This window comes from Pavona decussata, unplaced genomic scaffold (genome assembly GCF_977016875.1).
Source record: "Pavona decussata unplaced genomic scaffold, jaPavDecu1.1 SCAFFOLD_178, whole genome shotgun sequence".
NCBI lineage: Eukaryota > Metazoa > Cnidaria > Anthozoa > Scleractinia > Agariciidae > Pavona > Pavona decussata.
In genome coordinates, this window is record NW_028145588.1 from 317,659 (window position 1) to 340,744 (window position 23,086).

The 23,086-nt window shown below is 39.1% G+C and overlaps 2 protein-coding genes and 1 long non-coding RNA gene across 7 annotated transcripts in view; 1 reads left to right on the top strand and 2 right to left on the bottom strand.

Moving 5' to 3' along the window:
- Window positions 1-23,086, top strand: part of LOC146463362 (uncharacterized) — a 403,676-nt gene that overhangs the window by 310,480 nt on the left and 70,110 nt on the right. The window lies entirely within an intron of this gene.
- On the bottom strand, window positions 1,955-11,048 carry LOC146463377 (uncharacterized). 5 transcript variants are annotated; one of them, XM_085084484.1, is made up of 4 exons: window positions 10,919-11,048; window positions 4,113-4,293; window positions 2,941-3,077; window positions 1,955-2,408 (listed from the first exon to the last, which is right to left on the bottom strand). In XM_085084484.1, the coding sequence occupies exons 2-4, from the start codon at window positions 4,266-4,268 to the stop codon at window positions 2,384-2,386; spliced, it is 318 nt and encodes a 105-aa protein (XP_084940610.1). In that variant the 5' UTR covers window positions 4,269-4,293; window positions 10,919-11,048; the 3' UTR covers window positions 1,955-2,383. The 5 variants fall into 5 exon arrangements, with proteins under 5 accessions (XP_084940610.1, XP_084940613.1, XP_084940612.1 ...); XM_085084487.1 differs by having other exon boundaries at window positions 10,973-11,033; XM_085084486.1 differs by having other exon boundaries at window positions 10,915-10,993.
- Window positions 14,974-22,843, bottom strand: LOC146463378 (alpha-1A adrenergic receptor-like). Its single transcript, XM_085084497.1, has 3 exons — window positions 22,625-22,843; window positions 19,186-20,000; window positions 14,974-16,706 (listed from the first exon to the last, which is right to left on the bottom strand). Exons 2-3 carry the CDS (start codon window positions 19,715-19,717, stop codon window positions 16,231-16,233), a joined length of 1,008 nt encoding a protein of 335 aa, XP_084940623.1. The 5' UTR covers window positions 19,718-20,000; window positions 22,625-22,843; the 3' UTR covers window positions 14,974-16,230.

Below are 23,086 nucleotides of genomic sequence, written 5' to 3' on the forward strand. Positions count from 1 at the left end.
TGGGTGCTGCAAGGCTTTGACTGTTTGATTAAGCGGTGCATCGTTTGAAGAGATCGGAGATCTCGTTTCGCTGCTCAGTAGCAAGTACATCTTGCGCTGGTGGTCGTCGGAAGCAATTTTGTAGGAATCTAAGCTTTTTGAATTCTTACGTCCACTCCGCTGAGCTACATAATAAACAGGAATTTCTGCATCCATCAGCCTTGAAATGCAGGTTTTTCGCACAGAGTGGCTGGTTACATTTTCAGGCAGTCCTGCATTCTTCGCAGCCTTTGTCAAAAATTCTCCGATCTTGTTTTTTCCGAGAGGAGCTTGACTGTACCACACCGGATCTGCAGGCTTTCTTTTGTGGTTTATTGTAAGGAAGACAGGAAGAAAGGCGCCTCGGGTCTCTTCATTTCTTCAGGACGATGGCTGGCGAACTTTAGATACAAACGGAACTAGCGCTGAATACCTCTCTGGAGCGATGCAAGTGTACCTGGCTCGTACACTCCGCCATCTTTTTTACGGACGTCCATGAAAAATCTGCACAGCAGAATGTTGAGCTCGTTAGGAGGAATGTTTTCAAGGTTCTTGTCTCTCCAACTAAGGAACAGTATCTTCGCCAAATGTTCAGGTCATAAGTTGTCTTTTTTTTTTAGTTTTATCAGGGCGAAGTGAATGAATAAAATCTTGAATTTTGCTTAATTACCTGTCTTGTTCAACTTCTTCATATTTTAATGTCGTCGTTTCGTTGGGGGTTTCTTCTTCTGGGTAGTAAAATTCACTTTCGCTGTGTACACTCTCGTCTGAATCCATTTTCTTCAGAATTTATATTTTCCTTACATATTGCCACGGGAAGTTGTTTACGTGTAACTATGGCCTTTGTTTGTAAACTTTCGCAACTATTTCAATTTGCCGCGAATAGCGCGGATAAAAATCCGGACCGTGGTCCGTATCGTAAAAAGCTGGACCGGTTACGAGCACGCGATTAGCCAATCAGATTCGAGGATTTGAGATTCCGGTCCGCGGAGATGCTTCAGAAAAAAATAAATTCCTGTATTAGCAGGCACCACCCGTAGGAAACCCGAGTATCTCAAGATGCGCAGAACGTTTGCGCAGTAACAATCGGTAGGCACCGTTCTTAAGCATTGACCGGCCTTACTTCAAAATAAAGGAAAACATATTTACATCAGACAGTTTTTGATGCATTTCTAGCCATTTCAGAAGATCCAGCCTGTTGTGTTGGTGATCAAATGTAAGGGCCAGACTGAAGCATAGACTCCTTACTTCCAATTTAAAAGAAGGAAATGATATTTTAGTTTATATTTGCAATTAAAAATTTACATCAGTTTTGACAGTTTTTGATGCAAATCATTTTCTAGCCATTTCAGAAGATTTAAGTTTAAAAATTTTCCGGGGAAGCATGCCCTCGGACCCCCCTATTTGTCTCACACTAACGCGTTCGCTTAAGCCTTCCCCCCCCCCCCCCCTCCCCCAACCTCCAACTGGCCCGCTCCATGCATCAAGATGGATATTCCACCTGACAAACTGTAGATAATTTGAATAAAGCAACTGTCACGGCGGTGACTGGAGATGTTTGCAGCACAAACTCAGAGGATAAACTAATTTGCTTTACGAGATTCGCTCCACCTAAAAAGCGCCCTGCGCTTTTGATTTGTTAGGTTTTCTTTTCTTTTTCTTTTTTTTTTTAATCACTAACGATTTTATCTATCTGAAAACAATATTCTTTTTTGACCAACTCCTTTTATTTGACTCTGAGGTGCTTCAAGCATAACCAATTGCTTCTTCAAACAAACCTTTCCTCTCCAAAATGGTATATAAAAGAATATATAACGGTAAAGGTTTGGTTTGGACCTAGGGAAGGAGCCTCCCCGCACAAACATTTGTTGAGTATCACACCCACCCCACCGAATAGGTCTATGTTAATAGCACAACTGTGAAATATGAGGCTTGATCAGGTATGTGCAAACAAAATTTTAATTGCTATTGGTACAACCCTAACAATGTGAAGTTCATTACATTCCACTCGAAAGGACATATATGTTCCGTCCTTGAATTTTCATCTGTCCAGAAGATACAGACCTAATCTAAACAATATACCGTAGAGATACGAATTGGCTGCCGGCTCTCGTTACTGCTAGCCACTGCTGTATTCAGAAGCCTTTTATAATTACTGACGTTAATCCCATACAAAGGTCGCTACTGTTCAGTGAACAACTCAGCTAATCTTTTTGTTAATAATAGTGACATGGGAAAATTTCACACAACTTATACTGACAAGACACACTGAAGATATTTGGTCAGGTTTGTAACAACAGTACAGGAATCGAAAAACAAGATCTTGAGTTCCTGTAAATCCTGACTTTGCGGCCCAGTTGGTTTGTTATTGATCTTTGCAGGTGTAAACCCTACAAAACAAAAGAAAAATTAATCAAGATAATAGCCAAAGACGCCGTCGAGCTAATTTGAAAGATAAAAATGAGAGAATTCAAACAAGGGCTGTACAATATGAAATTATAATATTTAAAAGCAACGAGGCACGTAGCACTGAATTTTTCATCATTATTTGATAATGTACAGCACGCCCTAGTAAAATACTTGTGTATAGTTAAAAAAAACATTTAATAACCCTGCTAAATAAGGAAACATGGCTGCTCATAGTGGAACTCTCGCTAATTTGTGTGGTTTTCTTGATTGATTTCGCGAAATCGGAGAGAGAGTCAGAGAAAACTGTAAAGGGTGTGCCTATTGGGTTAGTTTTGCTTTGTTTGATGGTTATTTTTGAATTTTTTCGTTTTTGGCTTTAATGAGCGCGAAATTAAAGTGTCGATAGAAAATTAAGAATCTAGTAAAAATTTACAAGGAAATCTATATATCAAACCGAATAAATGCGTGATGGCTTCAAGGGCCATCGGTAGGAGCCTTCATGGCAGAACTTACGGGCTGGCAAAAGATCCCGTGTTTACACATTTTCGCATTGTGCCCGTATATGGATTACCAGCTCTGCAACACTTGCCGTTGTTACCCTCACAGCCGGCGCTTCCAAGCGCAATACAGGCGCGGCGCTGAAGGAACTCCTGTAAATTGAGAATAAATAACAACAAGAAAAAAAAAACACATAAACACAAGCAAGCTACCAATCAGGTGATTTTCTTAAAATAGCCGCGCAGTATGACCACGCGCTAAAATTAGATTGAAAAGAATTATCCTTGCATGGAAGAGATCCATGAATGAGAGATGTGTTCTCTTAGCGCTCATCTTCTCTTGAAACAAGTCATCAATTGAAGGTACAGTAGTGATAATTCATTTTTCTCGCTATTAGTGCAGCCTCTAGTTGTAAGTCAGTGTGCGTGATAGCGGTAACAACGAAAATTACTAAGTCTTTATCAACAGCTACACAAAGTGATTTCCTTTAGTTTTTCTTACTGCACTCTATGATAGTTCGCTAATTAAGGCTCGCCTCATTTTAATTCTCAACAAATGGCAAGCCCAACCAAAACCAATCGAGTCTTAGTGCACTCGTTAACCCACGCTTGAAGACGACTACATGCATTCGCTTTGACTTCTGATTGGTTCATTGCATTGTTTACGTCTGTTGTGATTGGTTGGAATAGTTACTTTGGCTTTGGTTACACGAACCACTCGTTTAAATTCAGTGGTTTTCAAATAAGTATCGTAAAACAAAAAAACCCAAAGAGTAACTACTTTGACAAATCGCAACACACGTGCAGCAACACATTAAACCCAGCAATCAGAATTCGAAGCAAATACATGCAACTGTGCCAAGCGCTAATGGTTGGTTTTGAATCTCACGGTTGAGAAATGTTTGTCAGTTTTTCCAACCAACCACAAAGCTTATAAGTAAGGAAAAACCTAGGTACTAAACGGAAAATTACTTTCCACACACAAACGAGAATCGATTTAATGAATTATTAATAATTTAGATCTAATTAAGAAAACATCCTTGTGTAGCCCCAAGACTGTGACAGCTAAATATATACGAATTCCTGCCCAAAACTTGTCTGCACTGAAACCTCTCATTATTTTTATATCAGTTCTTTAACGACACGTCTTGAAACTATTTCCCTTGTAAAATCATCAGTTACATTTACCTCCCAAAGATACTCTGCATCCTTCACTCTATTACGCAAAGGGTTATCATTGCCTTCAGGGACGCGGCGTTTATGGTAGGATCCAGGCCTCCTCGCAGCCTCTCCTGTCAAGACTGCAGCTATTATGAGGCAAGCCAAAGTCAACTTGAACGCCATGTAAGTCGTCTTGAAAGTTCCGTACCTAAAATGAATCGAAAATCAAGACTAAAGCTGTTTTCACACTAGGCCTCTATTATAATCCAATTATATTTGGAGGTGTTCACATTAACTAATTACAGTCCTTGATTTCAATCGGATTAAGACTAGTTCCGACAACTTCACGGGGGTTAGTTGAAATATTTGCATTGCGGGATTGATCAAAATGGCGTAGAACTGGTGGCACAAGTCAAAGAGATGAAACTCGTTATTGCTTTGTAGTGGTGGTACAAAATGATTTAAACACTGTACATAACAAGAAACTAGTATGGGGTCATGTATTAAAAAAGGTAAGGAATGGCCGAAGGAGAGTACAAATTAAGTTTGCAACAGTGTCTTGCTTAAATGAATAATATGAAGCAGTCTAAAACTGATTTCAAAATTCGCGACGGCGAATTTTTCTTTTTCTGGAGTCAGCAGCCCTCCGCGCCTTTTTTCTTTCCTGAGAATCGCAATGATGATGGTAAAATTAAGGCCGCCAATCCGCGATTGCACGCCATATTGTTTTTAACTTCAGATTGCGAGGTTTACCCTATCCGTTTTGTTTTTAGATGCATGTGAACCGAACCATATATGAAAAAAAATGAAATGAAGTGTGATATCCTCAATTAAAGTTCAGTTGAAAATAATTGAAGTTTAGTGTGAACATGGTTTAAGGCGGAGTTTCATTGAACACAGTGATATCATCTAATGATAAAAATAAGCAAAAGAAGTTTTACACTATAATTACGTTTCAATGACTCCATGTCATCATTTTCAAGTGAAAAGAAAATAAATTGACAATTTAATATATACCGTGCAAGGCGATAAAACGTAAAATATACATGTAAAGGTGACGAATTAAATAAATAGTTTTGCGCGTATGGAGGCTGATTGTGTGTTCAAGCATGGCCTTTTCTTCTTTATGAATAACATTTCATGAATCAGACAGTCCAGTTTTCCGTTGCACTTCTTTAAAACGGAAAAGTGCTTGCCGATTGCCGAAGAACGGTGTTCGTCTATACGTTGGTGTAAATGTCTGACATACTCTGCATCACACAGATCACATTTATAATTGTACACAACCGGCATTGTTGGCTAATTATAGGTGGTTTTGGCTCGCACATCTTGAGATCTTCACATATTTTGCGACTCTTGAACACAGGTTGACGAGTCCGATCGATTTTGTTTCTTAGATCTGATAATTGTTTCTTCACTGCGTCAGCTGACTTTTGATCTTTGAAAGGCAAAACTATTCGGTGAACAGTATTTTCGTTGGTGGACTGAGACTTCAGGGTTTTCAGACCTCAGTGGGGTGACAAAGTGACAGCTGATCAGTGGACTTGATGAGGCTGTCGGGGTGCTTGAGGTTAGTAAACATCACCGTGAGATGATCGCATTCAGATTTGAAAGACTCCCAGGTGGATGACAGGTGAAGTGCACGACTGATTTAGCATGGTCTTGGGAAGCGATTTCTTGTACCTTTTATCGACACAGCTTTCGTAGTGAAAAAGTAGGCCAGTGTTCGTTGGTTTCCGATAAACACTAGTTCCCAGTTTGCATCCTTTCTGCAATTCCGGAGAGCACTTCCATACCGATAAAGGGTAATTTATTATCAGATGCTAGTTCCATGGTGAAATTTATGGATGAATGACAACTATAAAGCGTTGATAAGAAATCTTCTGCTGCTGGTACATTTTTCATCGTAGCAAATTTGACTCATCAAGTCCACTATCTGTGAGAAATTTTAAATTTAAACTCGGTCATTTTATCGGACTCTTTGACGGTTACATAATGTAAGGAATAAACAATTTGTAATTAACTCATGGGAAAAATATGTTCTACTTTTCCTCACTTTACAGTTTCATCGAGCTACGCTGCCACCTTATTTTTGACTCCGAAAGCGGCGAGGAGAAAAGTGAACATGAAGTTAATTTACTTACTCAAAGTTCATTGAATGCGAAAACTATAAACAATTTTCTTCCAAATCAACGATCAGACGATCTAATCCTCGAATTCCGGTTGTTGATATTAGGCAAGAGTCTGCAGCATCAAAAAAAGCTGCTGCTCTTATAAAATTGGTGCGAAAACGTGACGCGCTTTTGAGTTAATTTATTTCCCGCGTAAATCGTATTTGACATAATTATGCCATTCCGCAAACTTATTCCTCCTTTTACCCTCACCGCTCAATGTTCGACTAAAAACCAGCAGAGGAATTTGAAATGGGTATATCTGTCGCTAAACGGCAGAAATAAATGTGAGCAAGTAAATTAAGAGTAGGTAACAAATACCAAGCCGATAGCAGCTGCTTGTAATCTTTTTGAAACGAAAGTGCTAGAAAATCATTATATTAGGTTAAATACAATACAATTACCATAAAAATGCGCGCTTTCTGAAGCTAAGGAGACTGCCTAGGAGCTTTCCTTTTAAGATCACCCGATCAGGTTATCCGAGCACAAAATTCATCCCTGCAAGATCCATGGTCATATTTAATTTGTAAATTTTGTTGGATGCTAACACGGAGACTCACCTCAAGAGACAAGGAGATGTTCTGCCAAGAAGCTCAACAAACAACTGAGCTAGAAAGGTCGGCGCTTTCTTTATATTGTCTCCCTTGTTTATACAATTAAATTCCAGTCATTTCAAACTCAAGCTTTGTTACCGAGGACAAAAGATTTTCCTTCCGAATACATTTACTAATCAAGGAGAACGAATTCCATTGTTGATATATTGCTGCTGTGAACTTTCTCTTTCACCTCTTTCTTTTGATTGTTTATTTCTTCAATAGCGTTGTTTTAATCTTGACAAAGAACCGGCTTGGTCATATCATGATCAGTTGAAGGATAAAAGAATTTGTTCTTGAAACATTCAGAACTAACGCATCTATGAGAAGGCAGGCTGTGTTCGAAGTGTTGCGTGAACGACATGATCAATTTTCCAAATTGTTTTGAAGTAAGAATCTCTGCCGTTCTCGAGTTCGGCTGGAATCCTGCCGAGGAATTTGCAATGAGTATTTCTCTCGCTAAGACGCGAAAATGATCTGAGCAATTAGGCAATAAATACCAAGTCCATTGCAGCTGCTTTACGTCTGTTAGAAACGAAAGTACTAGAATATTATAGTAGATTAAACACAATACAATTACCGTAGAAACACAATGAGAGCGTTCTTAAGCTCAGGCGACTTTCAAGGCTACACGATCAGGTAGTGGCAGCCTAAATGTATATCTACAGGATCCATGGTCATTTCAATTAAGAACTTTGGAGCAAAGATGGTAACAAGATTCTCTTTAAAAAACAAGAAGTTGTTCAATCAACAAGGTCAATAAACAAGCTAATTTATCTTTAGCCTGCCGGTTTGCTTCGTTAGCTCTTCGGCGTCGATGCGTTTCACTGGAAAAATCGGCGGTTTCAATTCTTCAATAATCTTCTCAGCTCCTAATAGCGAATGGGTTCTTGATTAGTTTAAATAAAGGCGAGGCAAGACTTTTAAGTTGATAAGGAAACGTTCATTCAATGGAAATCAGTCAGTAGGCATTACTCTTTAATTAGTTTCAGTCGCTTGAGTTTCTTACGCCCTTTTTACACCAAAGCGATCCAGCAATTATAACACTCAGCTCAGAGCAAATGGCTTTCTGTACGCTTTCCTCGTTGAATGTGACACTCTAATATTGGTTCACATTTAACCAAAATCAATTAGCCCTGAAAATATGTTTCGAGGATTTCTTTATTGAAAAACTCTTCAAAGCTACTGTAATGTTAGCTCAGTTGGGAGAGAATATGCGGGAAACACCAAGAAAGAGGGAAGGGAGGGAGGGGGTAGAGGTTAACATGATATAGAGGCCGGGGTGGTGGTGTACTTTCTCATATAAGTTAATGTTATGAGTTGCCCCTCTACTCTTCTTCCTCTTTTTGAATTGCATGTTAGAATTTGAATTGTATTTTTGAGCTGCGTGTTATTCTGTTTTAATACCTCGAACTTTTGTATTTTGCGCTTATGTAACTACAAGAGTGGAAAGTATAAATAAAAAAAATGTCAAATGTCAATGTTATGAGTTATGCGCCGCCCCAAAGGGTAGCGGTTTTGAGCCGTTTTTGTCTCAAAATGGCTATAGATTTTGACCTTAACATTTGCGTCTCAAATTTGAAAACGGGCGTGGATTTGACAGGGTGCTATAACTCGAGCGAGCAGTGTTTGGAAGATTCATGTATCTTATGTTTTGTTGCTCGAAGGCCGGATGAGTGCTCTTCTGTGTCCACCATTGTTTCTCGTTTAACAACATTAGAGTGTATCATGCAAATAAATGAACTGTCCCTTTCTTCAATTCGTTTTGTGCCGCTTTGAATTACTCTTAACCATTAGAGCGAGTCTTATTAGTTCTTATTGTTTATGATAATCTATTTACTGATGGGCCTGTAAAAGCCAGTAAAACAGAACAAGGTTTGATTAAAGAAGCTCAATCTTCGCAGCAGATTTTAAATCCGAGCGACAGGATTCATTTCCCAAACCGTTTTGAACTGAAAGTTTAAGAGTCATGAATGTTTTTGCTGCCGTTTTCTACTTAATGTTCGACTGGCATCCAGGAGAGCAATTTGCAATGGGTATTTCTGTCGTTAAAGAGCAGAAATAAATGTGAGCTAGTAAATTAAAGAGTAGGTAACAAATACCAAACCGATAGCAACTCATTTCAACCTGTTTGAAACGAAAGTGCTAGAAAATCATTATGTTAGGTCAAAGACAATACAATTACAATAGAAATAAGCTGTGCGCGTTCTTAAGCTCAGGAGACTTGCTAGGAGCTACCCGATCAAGTAATCCGAGCCCAAAATGTATCCCTGCAAGATCCATGGTCGTATTTTAATTTGTAAATTTTGTTGGGTGCTAACAAGACTCACCTTAAGAGACAAGGAGATGTTCTGCCAGGAAGCTCAACAAACAAGCTAATTTATCTTTTGTGTGCAGGCTTCCTTCGTTAAATCTTCTGCGTCAGTTCGTTTCACTAGAAAGCTCGGCGCTTTCTTATATAGTCTCCCCTGCATTAATTGTTTATACCGATTAAATTCCAGGTATTTCAAACCCATGCTCTGTTACCCGAGGACAAAAGATTTTCCTTCCGAATACATTTACTAATCAAGGAGAACGAATTCCATTGTTGATATATTGCTGCTGTGAACTTTCTCTTTCACCTCTTTCATTCGGTTGTTTATACTTTCTTCAATAGCGTTGTTTTAATCTTGAAAAAGAACCGGTTTGGTCATATCATGATCAGTTGAAGGATAAAAGAATTTGTTCTTGTAACATTCAGAACTAACTCATTTGTTAGAAGGCAGGCTGTGTTCAGTGTTTGAATTGCATTTTTGAGTTTGAATTGTATATTTGAGCTGCGTGTTATTCTACGTTTTATTATCTCCAACTTTTGTATTTTGCACTCATGTGACAGTCAGATTGGAGAGCCTGAATAAAAAACATGTCAAATGTCAATGTCATGATTTATGCGCCGCCCCAAAGAAAATCAGTTTTGAGCCATTTTTGTCTCAAAATGCATGGGTATAGATTTTAACCTTGACATTTTCGCCTCAAATTTGAAAACGAAAGTCGATTTGACAGGGTGCTATAACTCGAGCGAGCAGTGTTTGGAAGATTCATGTATCTTGTGTTTTGTTGCTCGAAGGCCGGATGAGTGCTCTTCTGTGTCCACCATTGTTTCCTTTGACAACACCAGAGTGTATCATGCAAATAAATGAACTGTCTCTTTCTACAATTAGTTTTGTGCCGATTTCAATTACCTTTTAAGCCTGGTTTCCATATGATCGCGGATCGCAGATCGCAGATCGCAATAAGGTCTGCGATCGTCTGCGATCGTCTGCGATCGTCTGCGATCATATGGAAACTACTTCTGCGATCGTCTGCGATCCTGCGATCGCAATCGCAGACGATCGCAGAAGATAGAACCATGTTCAATCTAAAGGCTGGTTTCCATATGATCGCAGACGATCGCAGACATTATTGCGATCTGCGATCTGCGATCTGCGATCCGCGATCATATGGAAACCAGCCTTTAAAACCATTAGAGCGAGTCTCATTAGTTCTTATTGTTTATGATAATCTGTTCACCGATAGGCCTGAAAAAAAAAAAAAACCAAACGAGGTTTGCTTAAAGAAACTCAATCTTCGAAACAGATTTTATATTCGAGCGACGTAATTCATTCCCTAACCTGTTTTGGTTTAAGAGTTTAAGGATCGAAATATCATTAATTTTTCGCTGCCGTATTCCACAATGCAATGATGTTCGACTAGAATCCAGCAGAGGAATTTGGAATTTGCAATGGATCGGCGGAGCTTCTGTCGTTAAACGGCAGAAATAAATTAATGTGAGCAAGTAAATTAAAGAGTAGGTAACAAATACCAAGCCGATAGCAGCTCATTTCACTCTGCTTGAAACGAAAGTGCTAGAAAATCATTAAATTAGTTTAAAGACAATACAATTACAATAGAAATAGGCTGTGCGCGTTCTTAAGCTTAGGAAACTTGCTAGGAGTTACCCCATCAAGTAATCTGAGCCCAAAATGTCTCCCTGCAAGATCCATGGTCATATTTTAATTTAAAAATGTTGTTGGATGCTAACAAGACTCACCTTTAGATACAAGGAGATGTTCTGCCAAGAAGCTCAACAAACAAGCTAATTTACCTTTCGGGTGCGGTTTGCTTTGTTAAATCTTCTGCGTCAATTCGTTTCACTAGAATGCTCGGCGCTTTCTTACATTGTCTCCTTTGTTTATAATTAAATTCCAGGTATTTCAAACCCATGCTCTGTTACCAGAGGACAAAAGATTTACATTTACTAATCAAGGAGAACGAATTCCATTGTTGATATATTGCCGCTGTGAACTTTCTCTTTCACCTCTTTCTTTCGGTTGTTTATACTTTCTTCAATAGAGTTGTTTTAACCTTGAAAAAGAACCGGTTTGCATAATCAGTTGAAGGATAAAAGAATTGGCTCTAAAAACATTCATAACCAACTTATTTGTGAGAGGGCAGGCTGTCAGTTCAATTCAGGGTGCTGCATGAGCGACGTGATTAATTTGCCAAAATGTTTTGAAGTAAGAGTTTGAAATCATCAATCTCTGTCGTTCTCGAGTCAGCACAACAGAGTTCGGCTGGAACTCCCAGCAGAGGAATTTGCAATGGGTATTTCTCTCGCTAAAGTGCGAAAATGATCTGAGCAATTAGGTAATAAATACTAAGTCTATTGCAGCTGCTTTAAGTCTGTTAGAAACGAAAATGCTAGAACATTATATTAGATTAAATACAATACAATTACAATAGAAGCACAATGTGAGCCTTCTTAAGCTCAAGCGACTGGCGAGGGGCTTCCCTTTCAAGGCTACCCGATCAGGTAGTCCAAGCCCTAAATGTATATCTGCGGGATCCATGGTCATTTCAATTAATAACCTTGCAGCAAGGACGGTAACAAATTAAGACTCACTTGTTAAAAAAACAAGAATATGTTTAGTCAACAAGTTCAATAAACAAGCTAATTTATCTCTTGCGTGCCGATTTGCTTTAACTCTTCGGCGTCAGTTCGTTTCACGGGAAAACTACGCGCTCAGTTTCAATTCTTGTACCACCCAATAGCGCCAATGGGTTCTTAATAAGTTTAGATAAAGGGAAAACTTTGTACCCTGTGCCTACTGCTATTCTGCAAGTTGATAAGGAAGTGTTCATTCAAATAAATCAGTCTGTAGGCATTGCTCCTTAATTAGTGTCAGTTGCTTGACGGTTCTTACCCCTTTTTCTACGCCAAGGCGACCGGCAGGAATTAGAACACTTACTCCGCTGAGCAAATGACCTTTTGCATGCTTTCGTCGCTGAATGGACGCTCGAATATTGATCCACATTCAACCAAAATCAAGCCCTGAAAATATGTTTGAAGATTTCTTATTGAGAAACACTGCAAAGCTATCAGTTTTATTTTAGCTCAGTTAGAAGAGTACTGGACTACTCTGCGGGAGGTCTCGGGTTTAAACTGCGTCCAGAACAACACACAGAAGCCTGGTCCCCACTTGTGATATAAGCTCTGCACAAGCATAAGCATACGAAAGAGCGTGTTCCATTCCTTGTGCTTTGCTTATCTGACGCTTGTGCCTATTTCACAAGTGGGAATCGGCGTGAGGTAAGCACAAGTACAAGCAAAATCACTAGTTCTTCGTCCGCCATCTTGAATCAGTTTCCAGATCTCCTCCAACGTTACTGCGCTCGCGTATGCCTTATTTCTTGTGCAGCAAGCTTATGCTTGTGCTAATCTCACAAGCGGGAACCAGGCTTCAGAGTTTTTAAATAACTGAGGAGCCTGTGCTATCTTTGAATTGACATCTGCAAACGGGTAGGCTTTATAGTCTACTCGGATAAGGTCGATAAACCTTAAGTCCCGTCTCACGACACTTGTTCCTAAAAATCTGTGGGACTTTAAAGAACTCCAAACACACTCTGTTCAAGAAGAGTAGCCGGGACGTAGTCCCCGGTGTGGTGGTCCATATCTATCTCTGATTTCATGTTTCACATTATTGTTTGGGTTGGGTGGGTGGGTGAGATCAAAGTATGGACTGATAGTGGCTGTCAGTGGCGCCTTTACATGCTCCAATCTCACCCCACAGAAGAATTGTAAACCGCCATTAGACTATGTGATATGTGCGGTATATAATACATTGCTATTACAATTATGGTATAATTTATCACATAGTTGCCAACGAAATTATCTAGCACTTTTTTTTTATTTACACAGTTCTGTTATAAACGAAATTAAGCTCCCCACTGGCAACTCTATTTATGATTCGGATGAGCTGTCTGATGCCTTTAATGATCATTTTTATTCTATTGGTACCAGGTTGGCAAATGATATTCAAGTCAATGTTGACAGTATTTCACGTTTAGATTATTTAACCACGACTTTTAACTGCTCATTCCAATTAAAAACAACACCAGTATCTCCAAAGTTACTTCGCTCTTATCCAAATTATGTAAATCAAAATCTACTGGTTTGGACACAACATCTGCGCCTCTCTTGCGCGAATGTGCTGTTTTAAAATAGCCATTCCACTCGATCCTATTTTTAATCAATCTATTGTTTCTGGCGTTTTTCCTGACAAATGGAAATTTTCAAACAAGGTCAACGCTCAAATTTAAATAACTACCTTCCAATTTCAGTAATTCCTGTTGTAACAAAAGTCTTCGAGAGAATAATTTGTGATCAACTGTATATGATTATTTTATTGTATACAAACTTATTATCTCAAACCACCAATCGAGTTTTCGTTCATTTCATTCCATGATCACTGCATTACGTTAAGCTACTGATATAGCTTGGCTTACGACATTGACCAGGGTGATGTAAACGAAGTCGTTTTCTTGGATTTAAACAAAACCTTTCACACTGTTGATCACGACATTCTTTTGTCTAAATTGAAAAAATATGGTGTCCTTGGCACTTCGTACGAATGGTTTAAATCATACTTGGACTGCCGCAAACAACGATGTTTTGTAATTGGTTCTCTCTCCGGGGACCATTTTCTTACTTGCGGTATCCCCCAAGGTCAACTTCTTGTCATAACATATAATCGACGACTTTATGTAATTGTCTGTTGAATTCTGACCTCGAACATGTTCGATGAATTGATTTTCAGTTTTAACGTACCGAATTTCAAGGAAATTTATTGTACCTTTAATGTTAATGAGTGTATAAAATGTGTTTAAGAATTAATAGTGAAACCTGTTTGTCATTGTCTCAGTAGCTGGGAAATCATCGCTAAAAGTTTACAACATTTCAAATTTATATATCTACTGATCAGTAACCAAAGGCCATCCCAATAAAATGTTTCGTTTCCCATCGCCCGACCGACCCAATTTTTTCGAAAAAGTAAAAAAAAAAAATTTCCAGATTCGCTAGTCAAACAAGTAGATACTTTAATTTACAAGCACACGATCTTGTGTTATTAACAACAATTGGTATGATGTGATGTCCTTGTCGTTAATTAACATCGATACTACGAATAACGAACGAAAAGACCAAGTTTTTGAGTTGACGTTCTAACTAGGCTTTCTTACTTAGCAGCCCGGGCTCAGGCTCTGGAACCCAGACCCTTTCAAGTGTTCATTCTTTTTTTCTCTTTTTGCCCGACCGACCGACCCTTCATCACAATAGACGGGGCGATGGGAAACGAAACATTTTATTGGGATGGCCAAAGCGAAATGTAAACTTTGAAGTGCGATTCCATTTTCATCAAAACAAAGCTTACGCTGAACATTTATTCGCTTGTCTGTGCGGATTTTTCAAAGATATATTTGACAATTAGATTATGAGCTCGAGATTTCTATCGCGTGTTAGTATAAATCTACTAGTGTTCTATCACGAATGCCGTTCTCTGATTGGCTACGCTACTCGCTATCTATTCTGTGATAGATAGTGAGTAGCGGTTTTCAACAAAATGGCGGCCGCTTCGTCGCGTTTTCGAAGTGTCTGCGATGAGGAAATAGATAATTTTCTTGTTTAGTTTTGAACGACTAGTAGATTTATACTAAAACAATTAGATTATTCGCTCTCGATTTCTATGCGTGATAGTTGATTCGGGCTTCGCCCTCATCAACTATCACGCGATAGAAATCTCGAGCTCATAATCTAATTGTTAAATAGCTGATGAGGGCGCAGCCTGAATCAGCTCTCACGCGTAGAAATCTCGAGCGAATTATCTAATTGTTTTAGTATAAATCTACTAGTGGTTCAAAACTAAACAAGTAAATTATCTATATCCTCATCGCAGACACTTCGAAAACGCGACAAAGCGGCCGACATTTTGTTGAAAACCGCTACTCACTATCTATCACAGAATAGATAGCGATTAGCGCAGCCAATCAGAGAATGGCATTCGTGATAAAACACTAGTAGATTTGCACTAATTAACAAATCGACGGCAGTTTTCTATGGTCTATACTCTTATAGACCATAAAATGACGTCAAAAAATGTTCAAAACTCAAGTGGAACCACGAGCCGCAGGCGAGTGGTTTCACTGCCAAGTTTTGAACATTTTATGGCGTCATTTTATGGTCTATAAGAGTATAGGCCATAGAAAACTTCCGTCGATTTGTTTTTTACAATAACATGGAAAAAGTACGAGCGGAATTGGCAATTTTTTTTTTTTTTCGTTGAGAAAGTGCGCGCGTTACATCTGACGTCATTTTTATTATCTGTACTCTTATAGACAATAGCTACGAGTCAACAGCGCGCGGGAATTTGGACAGTTATTGTAAAAAGTTGTTTAGTTTATTTCTGTACCCTTTGCCATGAATTACCTCATTTACATCAAGTTTCGTATGAAAGAAGCGATCGCACTTCCATGAGAGACCATGAGACGTATCTGTAACAATTCGTTGCTATATTAGAGTTATCGTTATCACCCTTTAACTAAACTTGATCGACGGAGGCAACTTATACACAGGTTATTTACCTTGTCAACAAGTCAAGGATGACCTATCATCTTTGCTAATTTTCAACCTAAGAAACGACAAACCATTGTTTAAGTCATTGCAGTGCTTTGTTATAATCTCTAGAATGTTAGCAGAAATTCCCGCAAAGCTCCAACGGATCCTAGGCTTAAAATATTTATACCAACTCGACGAGCAATGTACCCGTAACAAGTTTGATATTTACTCAATTCGTTGCAGTAGTTGAGCCTCGCTCTTTTCAAACCCACTTCTCGGTGATTGGAATTCCCAATCAGATAGGACATTCTTTCTCGTGTTGGATATATTATATGAAAGCTACTTATATTTCTTTATGATACTATCTGTTATCCGACTACAGATACGTACGTACTATCGAGTTCCGTAATTAAAGACTTCCCTAATGATACCATTAAAATAACGTGTAAAGTCAAAGTTCCCGCCTGCTATATTCAAACCAGGGTCACTGGAGAAGCATATTCTGTGTAAGTTTTATGAGTAAAGCGTTCTTCATTGGAAGGACTACGCAACCTTCCTCTCAGGCATGAACAGAGTCTTTTCCACACGAGTCTTCTCAATTGTTTGTCCACGCATGTATAAACAACAGGATTCAACACAGCATTAAGATAAGACAGCCATTTTGCTACGCTAGCACCATTCGGGTCAATAGACTCACAAAACCTGAAAGAAACACTAACAAATATAAATGGAGCCCAGCAGCATGAAAACGTTCCGATGACAAACGCGATCGTTTTGGCCGCTTTGAGATCACTTTTGAGTGTCCTGTGGCGGTGGTGGCTTTCTGCACTGGAAAGATGAACTTGATCACGGGCGTGTCGCCTAGCAACGCGAAACATGCTTCCATAAGCTGCGATGATTATGAACAGTGGTAGAAGGAAACTTGCAGACATAACAAACAGGGCGTAACCTGCAACAGAATAAGTCAGTTGAAATTTCATTCGAATGCCACTACGTTTCCAATCTTGACGTTCCATTGGTTGAATGTTACTAATAAGTTTAAATAACTTAGAGAAGTGATTCATTCTCAACCCCAGAGCATATCGGCTTGACCGTCAGTCATGCGCAAAAGGAAAGGACAATGGAGTCGAGAATGAGAAGTGAATTTGCATTCGCAGCAATAAAACGACTGTGCATGCGCGCGATTTAGCAACCAGTTCCCTGGTCTTAGAGGCGCTAGAGCAATCTCGTTACTAGAGTCCTCAGGTTCTTTGTTCAGCGGTTGGTCGGCGGGAGAGACTCTGGGAAACTGAAATTTTAAACCGCAGGATTACTGCGGTAAAACAATGCAAGCCGTGACGGGGCAGCCAATTAAAAAAAAATTAATTTTAATTTCTTTTCCGAATTCTCCAGCGTCTCTTCTGACGACCAACCACTGACCAAAGAGCCTGAGGACTCTGGATACGAGATTGGCGCTAGAGGTAAATGCTGCATCGATTTGTGAATGAAAATTTCTGGAGAATCCATGCGACGTTATTACCGACAGAATTCAAAATGAAGGGCGATGAATCTAGATGCTAACACCGGTACTCGACGTCTGTTTACTCAAAGCAAACCAGACACCATTTTTATCAAACATTTCGCTTGAATTTTCCGACTAGAAAACGGCCATAATTGCGCATGCACGATACGTTTGACCGCTGGCTCTGGAGATTGTGTATAATACTTCCCTCAGCGAGTGGTAATGCTGTACTTTTATAAAGTAACCACCTCTGTTGCGGCTCCGGAATTAGTATGGCTACGGGGCTGTATCTTTTGTGAAACAGCTCAGTATTTTGGGTGGTTGCTAAAAATAGATATACGTGTTTACCAGAACTATTTTCAAGACAAAAAATTTAAATTTAAATATTATTGAAAAATACAGTAACCGCTAAACGACACATTTTCTTTTAGTTTGAACTGGCTCGTTAACCAATTTAGGTAATGTTTTTGTCTGTATTGCCTTGAAATTTAATCGGAACTCACTTCATCGGTTTTTCTTTGATTGACGTGAACCAAAACACAACTTCATCCGACTCTTTACAAGTGCGGTAGGTTGCTTTAAATAGTACTAGTTGGTAACCACAAAAAAGTAAAGGCCGGGCTAAACTAAGAAACATTGTTGCGGAGACATTGTTTCTTGTTATGTTTCCGGGGTGGCCAGTGATTAGCGGGAAGCAAACAAAATGATTGCTGCCCCGGTGGCTAAACGAGGAAACATTGTTTAGTTGAAAAACAAAGGGTCACGCATGCGCATAATGACAAAACTGACTTTAAGAATGATGTATTTAATCAGTAAATGACACAGGCGTACTCGGAAAAAAAATCCGAGTGCTCCTATCAGTAGTCGAACCTAAGACCTCCCGATTACTAGTTCGAATGCTCTACCACTGAGCTACAGGAGACTCGTGGGAGCTAAGGCCATTAAACTAGCCGCATGGGACAAACTGTGTACTGCTAGGATAGGAGTGCTCCTGATAGGAGCACTCGGATTTTTTCCCGAGTATGCCTGTGTCATTTACTGATTAAACACATCATTCTCATTTATTCACCAGGCTTAACATATTCCATCACATTATTTCCATTGCGCATATGCCACACATTGACATTCCAATCCCAGCAATACGCAGGATGTTTGTCCCTAATGGCCTTAGCTCCCATGAGTCTCCTGTAGCTCAGTGGTAGAGCATCCGAACTAGTAATCGGAAGGTCTTAGGTTCGACTCCTGATAGGAACATTCGGATTTTTTTTCCAAGTATGCCTGTGTCATTTACTGTATTCACCAGGCTTAACATATTCCATCACATTATTTCCAAACCTGACTTTGTTGCTAGGAAACATATTTAATGAGCAGCACTGGAAACTAGTCAACTTTGCTTTCACGGTCGCTAAAGTGGGAAACATATGTTTCGGAAGCGAAATTCATGTCCGGGAAGCAAAAATGTTTTCGACCTTAGGCAAAAACAATTTCTTGTTTCCTAGCAGCAAAATTTGTTTCCGCAATATATATTTTCTGCGGGGCTAAACTGGGAAACATTTGCCTCCACAACAGTGTTTCCGCAACAATGTCTCCTCGTTTAGCTAGGCCTTAGAGCGGTTTCAAATTGAGTGTCGTAAAACCAAAACCAAAGTAATTACTCTGGCTCCTGCTCTAGCCAATCGCAACAGATGTAAACAACGCAACGAGCCAATCAGAATTCGAAGCAAATACATGAAACTGGCGCCAAGCGCGGGAAAACGCTGGTGGCGAAAACACGATTGGTTTTGGTTTGGATTCCCATTGGTTGAGAAAGTGGCGCGAGTTTTGTAAACCAATCACAGCGCGTAGTAATGCAAAACCAAAGCAAACACGAAATTACTTTCGACACTCAATTGAAAACCGCTCTAACAGCTATTATGCATGATCTTACCTCCGTTGTACTTTCTCAGTGGCTTTAACAGCAACGCCACAGTCATGGAATACATCCATATTCCACAGATGATATTCATCACTCTTTTCGTTGTCATAAACTCCACATAGGAGTAAGGTTTTGTTACCGCGATGTAACGGTCGACACTGATTGACGTCAGACTAAGAATCGAGGCTGTACCGCATAAAATATCCACGTGTGTCCAAATCGTCACAAATGTTTCCCCGAGAATATAATCTGCCGATCTTCTATCGTACAGCAAAAACACCAGCCAAACTGGCATGCTGATTACCGTAACGAAGATATCAGCAATGCAAAGGTTGATAATGAAGTAGCGAGTGACTCGCCTGGCCGAGGACTGTTTGTAAACAGCTAAACAGACGAAAGTGTTCGCTACCAATGCACTTATTATAAGAAGACAAATTAGCGAGGCACTGACGAAAGAAGCAGACGTTCCGAGGAGAACAGGTTCCACAGACTCGGCCCCCACGCTTGAAGATGGCGTGGAGCTGTTAGCGACAGCGTCATCCATTGAAGCTGTGATCAGTGTTTGCTGTTAATGTGTCCCTGGCTGTTTTTAAATAGTAGGTTAATTATCAATAATTACCGAGGACTGCTGTGGAGTACCGATGAGATGCCAATTATTAGCAAACGTTCAGTGATTACGTGCCGAAATCCGTGATTGGGAGGACTCCAACACCTTTGCAGTGACTACCGATGATTTCCGATAATTGCCGAAGGCTGCCGATGATTACTAGTCACTGTCGTTGATTGTTGAAGATCCCTAATGATCGATTGGTCTCGTTTATTTTTTCCTGAAAACAAAAGACAAAACAAAACCAAAGTTATTATTTGAAATAAATGACCCCTGCTTGCTCTTTTTTGCTACAAAGAGGAGAAAGTAACTCCTATCAATCACATAGATATTGAGCATTTCCGACAAGCTTAAGGACTGTCCCTCCTAATACAGAAGTATTTTCGCGATGTTTATGACTATTCAGGAAAAGCAGATCTTAGGAAGTGCTAATGGAATCCCAAAAGAAATTTTGAATTACGAATTTTTCAGAGATTATCAAGCAATAGTAGTTCTAAAAAAACAAAATAAAATACAGAACAATGTCCAGGATTTTCTGTCCAAATTCAAGCTCAATTACCGCTGAAAAATGCAAGGTTACCGCTAACTTTCTTTTTGTATTCAAACAGTCCTTGCTAAGATCTGCTTTTCCTAGGTGATCATAAACCGTGGACAAATACTTTGGTATTAGTAGTAACCGAGTTTCTGGCACCATTCTGAGACGCGTAGAACGTATGCGCAGTAACAAAAATGGTATTGTCCTTTAAGGTGATTTGTGGCACTTACTTAAGCAGAGAAGTTCGATAGAACAACCACTGTATGAAACTCCTTACTCTAGGGCCGAGGACAGCATTTTTTTAGTCATACGAACTACAATTAAAACCACTGCAATATCAGAGAGCTTTGGCAAAGGGTCAAAGCCGTCACAAACAAAGGCTGCTCTCGGAAATGCGGTTCGTCCAGTATTTACACCCCTAAAGGTAGAATTCTATTTTAAGAACTATCGCTCATAGTTTAGTTTCAACTTCAAACGTCGCAGTCACTTAAATTGCAGTAATACAGATCTGAATAGAGATCAATAGATATAGGTGGTTTGTATCACGGCCATGTTGGTGGACAAAGCAAAAGAAAATTTGTTCATATAGTTTGCATAAAAATGGCAGGTAACTCCAGGAGAGAAAAATCTCACTGTTCAGTGTCCACCAACATGGCCGCTATGACGTCACATGCAAACCATTAATAGGTTTAGTTTGCTTGTTTGTTTGTTTGTTTGTTTCGTTCTTGTGTTTGTTTGTGTTTCTTTCACCGTCAAATTAAAATTTCGTCAGCCTAATCAAATGTTTTGTTTCCCTGTTGGCTTAACGTACTGTTCATTCGTGGCATTTTAAGGTTTCAATCCAATGGTTATATTTTAGGACGCCGTCCAAAGACTAAAACCCCAGAACTATGCCTTGTAAGAAACATTAAACATTACACCAGGGAAGTAACGATGCGCTGGTATTTGAGAAAGCACGACAGGTCTACGGGCTTAACCGACTATTCGTGGCTGACAAGCACCAAAGACAGAAACATATTGCTACAGAAAAAGTGTTTAAAAATGGAGAATAAACGGCGTATTTTGATGGATTTTGCCCAGAACAACCAGTTAATAACCACTTGTATTTGTATGACTAAAATAGAAGAAAACACTAAGGCATTAACAAAAACGAACAGCTTAAAATTTTCATGTTCAGGCAAAAAATAGTCGGCATTCCAAGTGAGAGCATAGGAAGTTGGCCCGTGAACTGTTGATACATGATCGTTAATGCCTCAGGATTCCAACCACACTACAAATTCGAAGCACCCGCCAGTAGTACAACATAATGAACGGCACAATACATTTTTTTTATTGTTTTGAATCGACACGTAAACTTTTTGAATAGGGTCTTAAGACAAATTAAAGTAATATATTAAATAGACTGACGAACATTTGCAGATCTGCCTATAACGTTTTCGATTTATCTCTATTATATATACTTAAGCCATTTTTCCCCTTTTTTGAACACCTTTAGGAATATCTGAGGGCTACCGGTAATCAGTTCATGATAGGTTGACGCTGGGTGCAATTTAAATTGTACCAAGGCATAACAGGAAAGTCGATTACATTAAAGAATTTATTTGGTACGCGTGTTTTCATTTCGAATTTCCATGTTGATTAATTGAAAGCTTTGATAATCAGTCTAAGATCTTGAACGTTGACTTAATCACCTTACTTTAAGTTATCATTTTAACGTTTTCCGCAATAATTGTCGTTCTTGTGTAAACATTTAGTAGACATAATTTGTTCAAGGCTAAGTGCTCTTTCTATACATGGATCGCCGATGTTGTCGTCTGGTACAGAATTAAGCGGGATTTTACTTTATTTTTTTCCAAAAAAAAACGTTATTTATCCAGTAATTAAAATGTTTGTGTTCTCTACATCACGCCAGTTTCGATAAAGGGTTATTGTCGATTTGTTGGTTGGTTGTTTATTCACTCGCTTCCGTCCCGGCACAATTTTCTCAAAACCAAAATATTATCGACTTAATTGTAATGTCAGTTATTGTTGTCATTCTCTTTAAACGCAGCAAAATACATTAATTAGGTCCAGGTGCCTCGAAGCGTTTAGCGAAGCCGCAGAGAAACGCGAGACAGAATAAGGTACAACTGAAAGAATTTATCGGTTAACGCAAGTTTTTGTTTCATTAATTCCACTGTCGATTAACTGAACGTTTTTATAATTAACGATTTTGGATGAATGCTCACTTTTCTTGACTTTCACGTAAGACAGTAATAGAGAAAATGATCTAGCATTAATTCATCACACACGTAAAAGTGTTCGCTTACCAGCTTAGCTTAGTCCAACTTTACAACACCCGAGCTTCATCACCAGGTAAAAAAATCTGTAACTTGGTCAATTGAAGTCTACGAGGAAATTTGACCGATTTTTGAACCCACTCTGTGTTGAACAGCTCTTTTCCGGACAATATTGCCTTTAAATATTTGTCGAGTCGCGTGTTTGGTCCCTTGCGTGCTCTGAGGCACACTGTGTGTTTTTATTATAGAATCTCTACTTTCCTTAAATATGCAACGTTATATGATATCCTATTAAGCTGACACATGCTGATACTAAAATCAGTAATGACATCATACCGTAAGGAATTCACACGAAGGCCCCTAACATTCTTTCCTAGATTACAGTGTAAAATATAGAATAAGATCAAACAAGGTTAATTTGTATATTTTCACCTTTTAGTGCGAATATCACAACAAAGGGAGTGCATCTTCACATCTTTAAGGAGTACATTA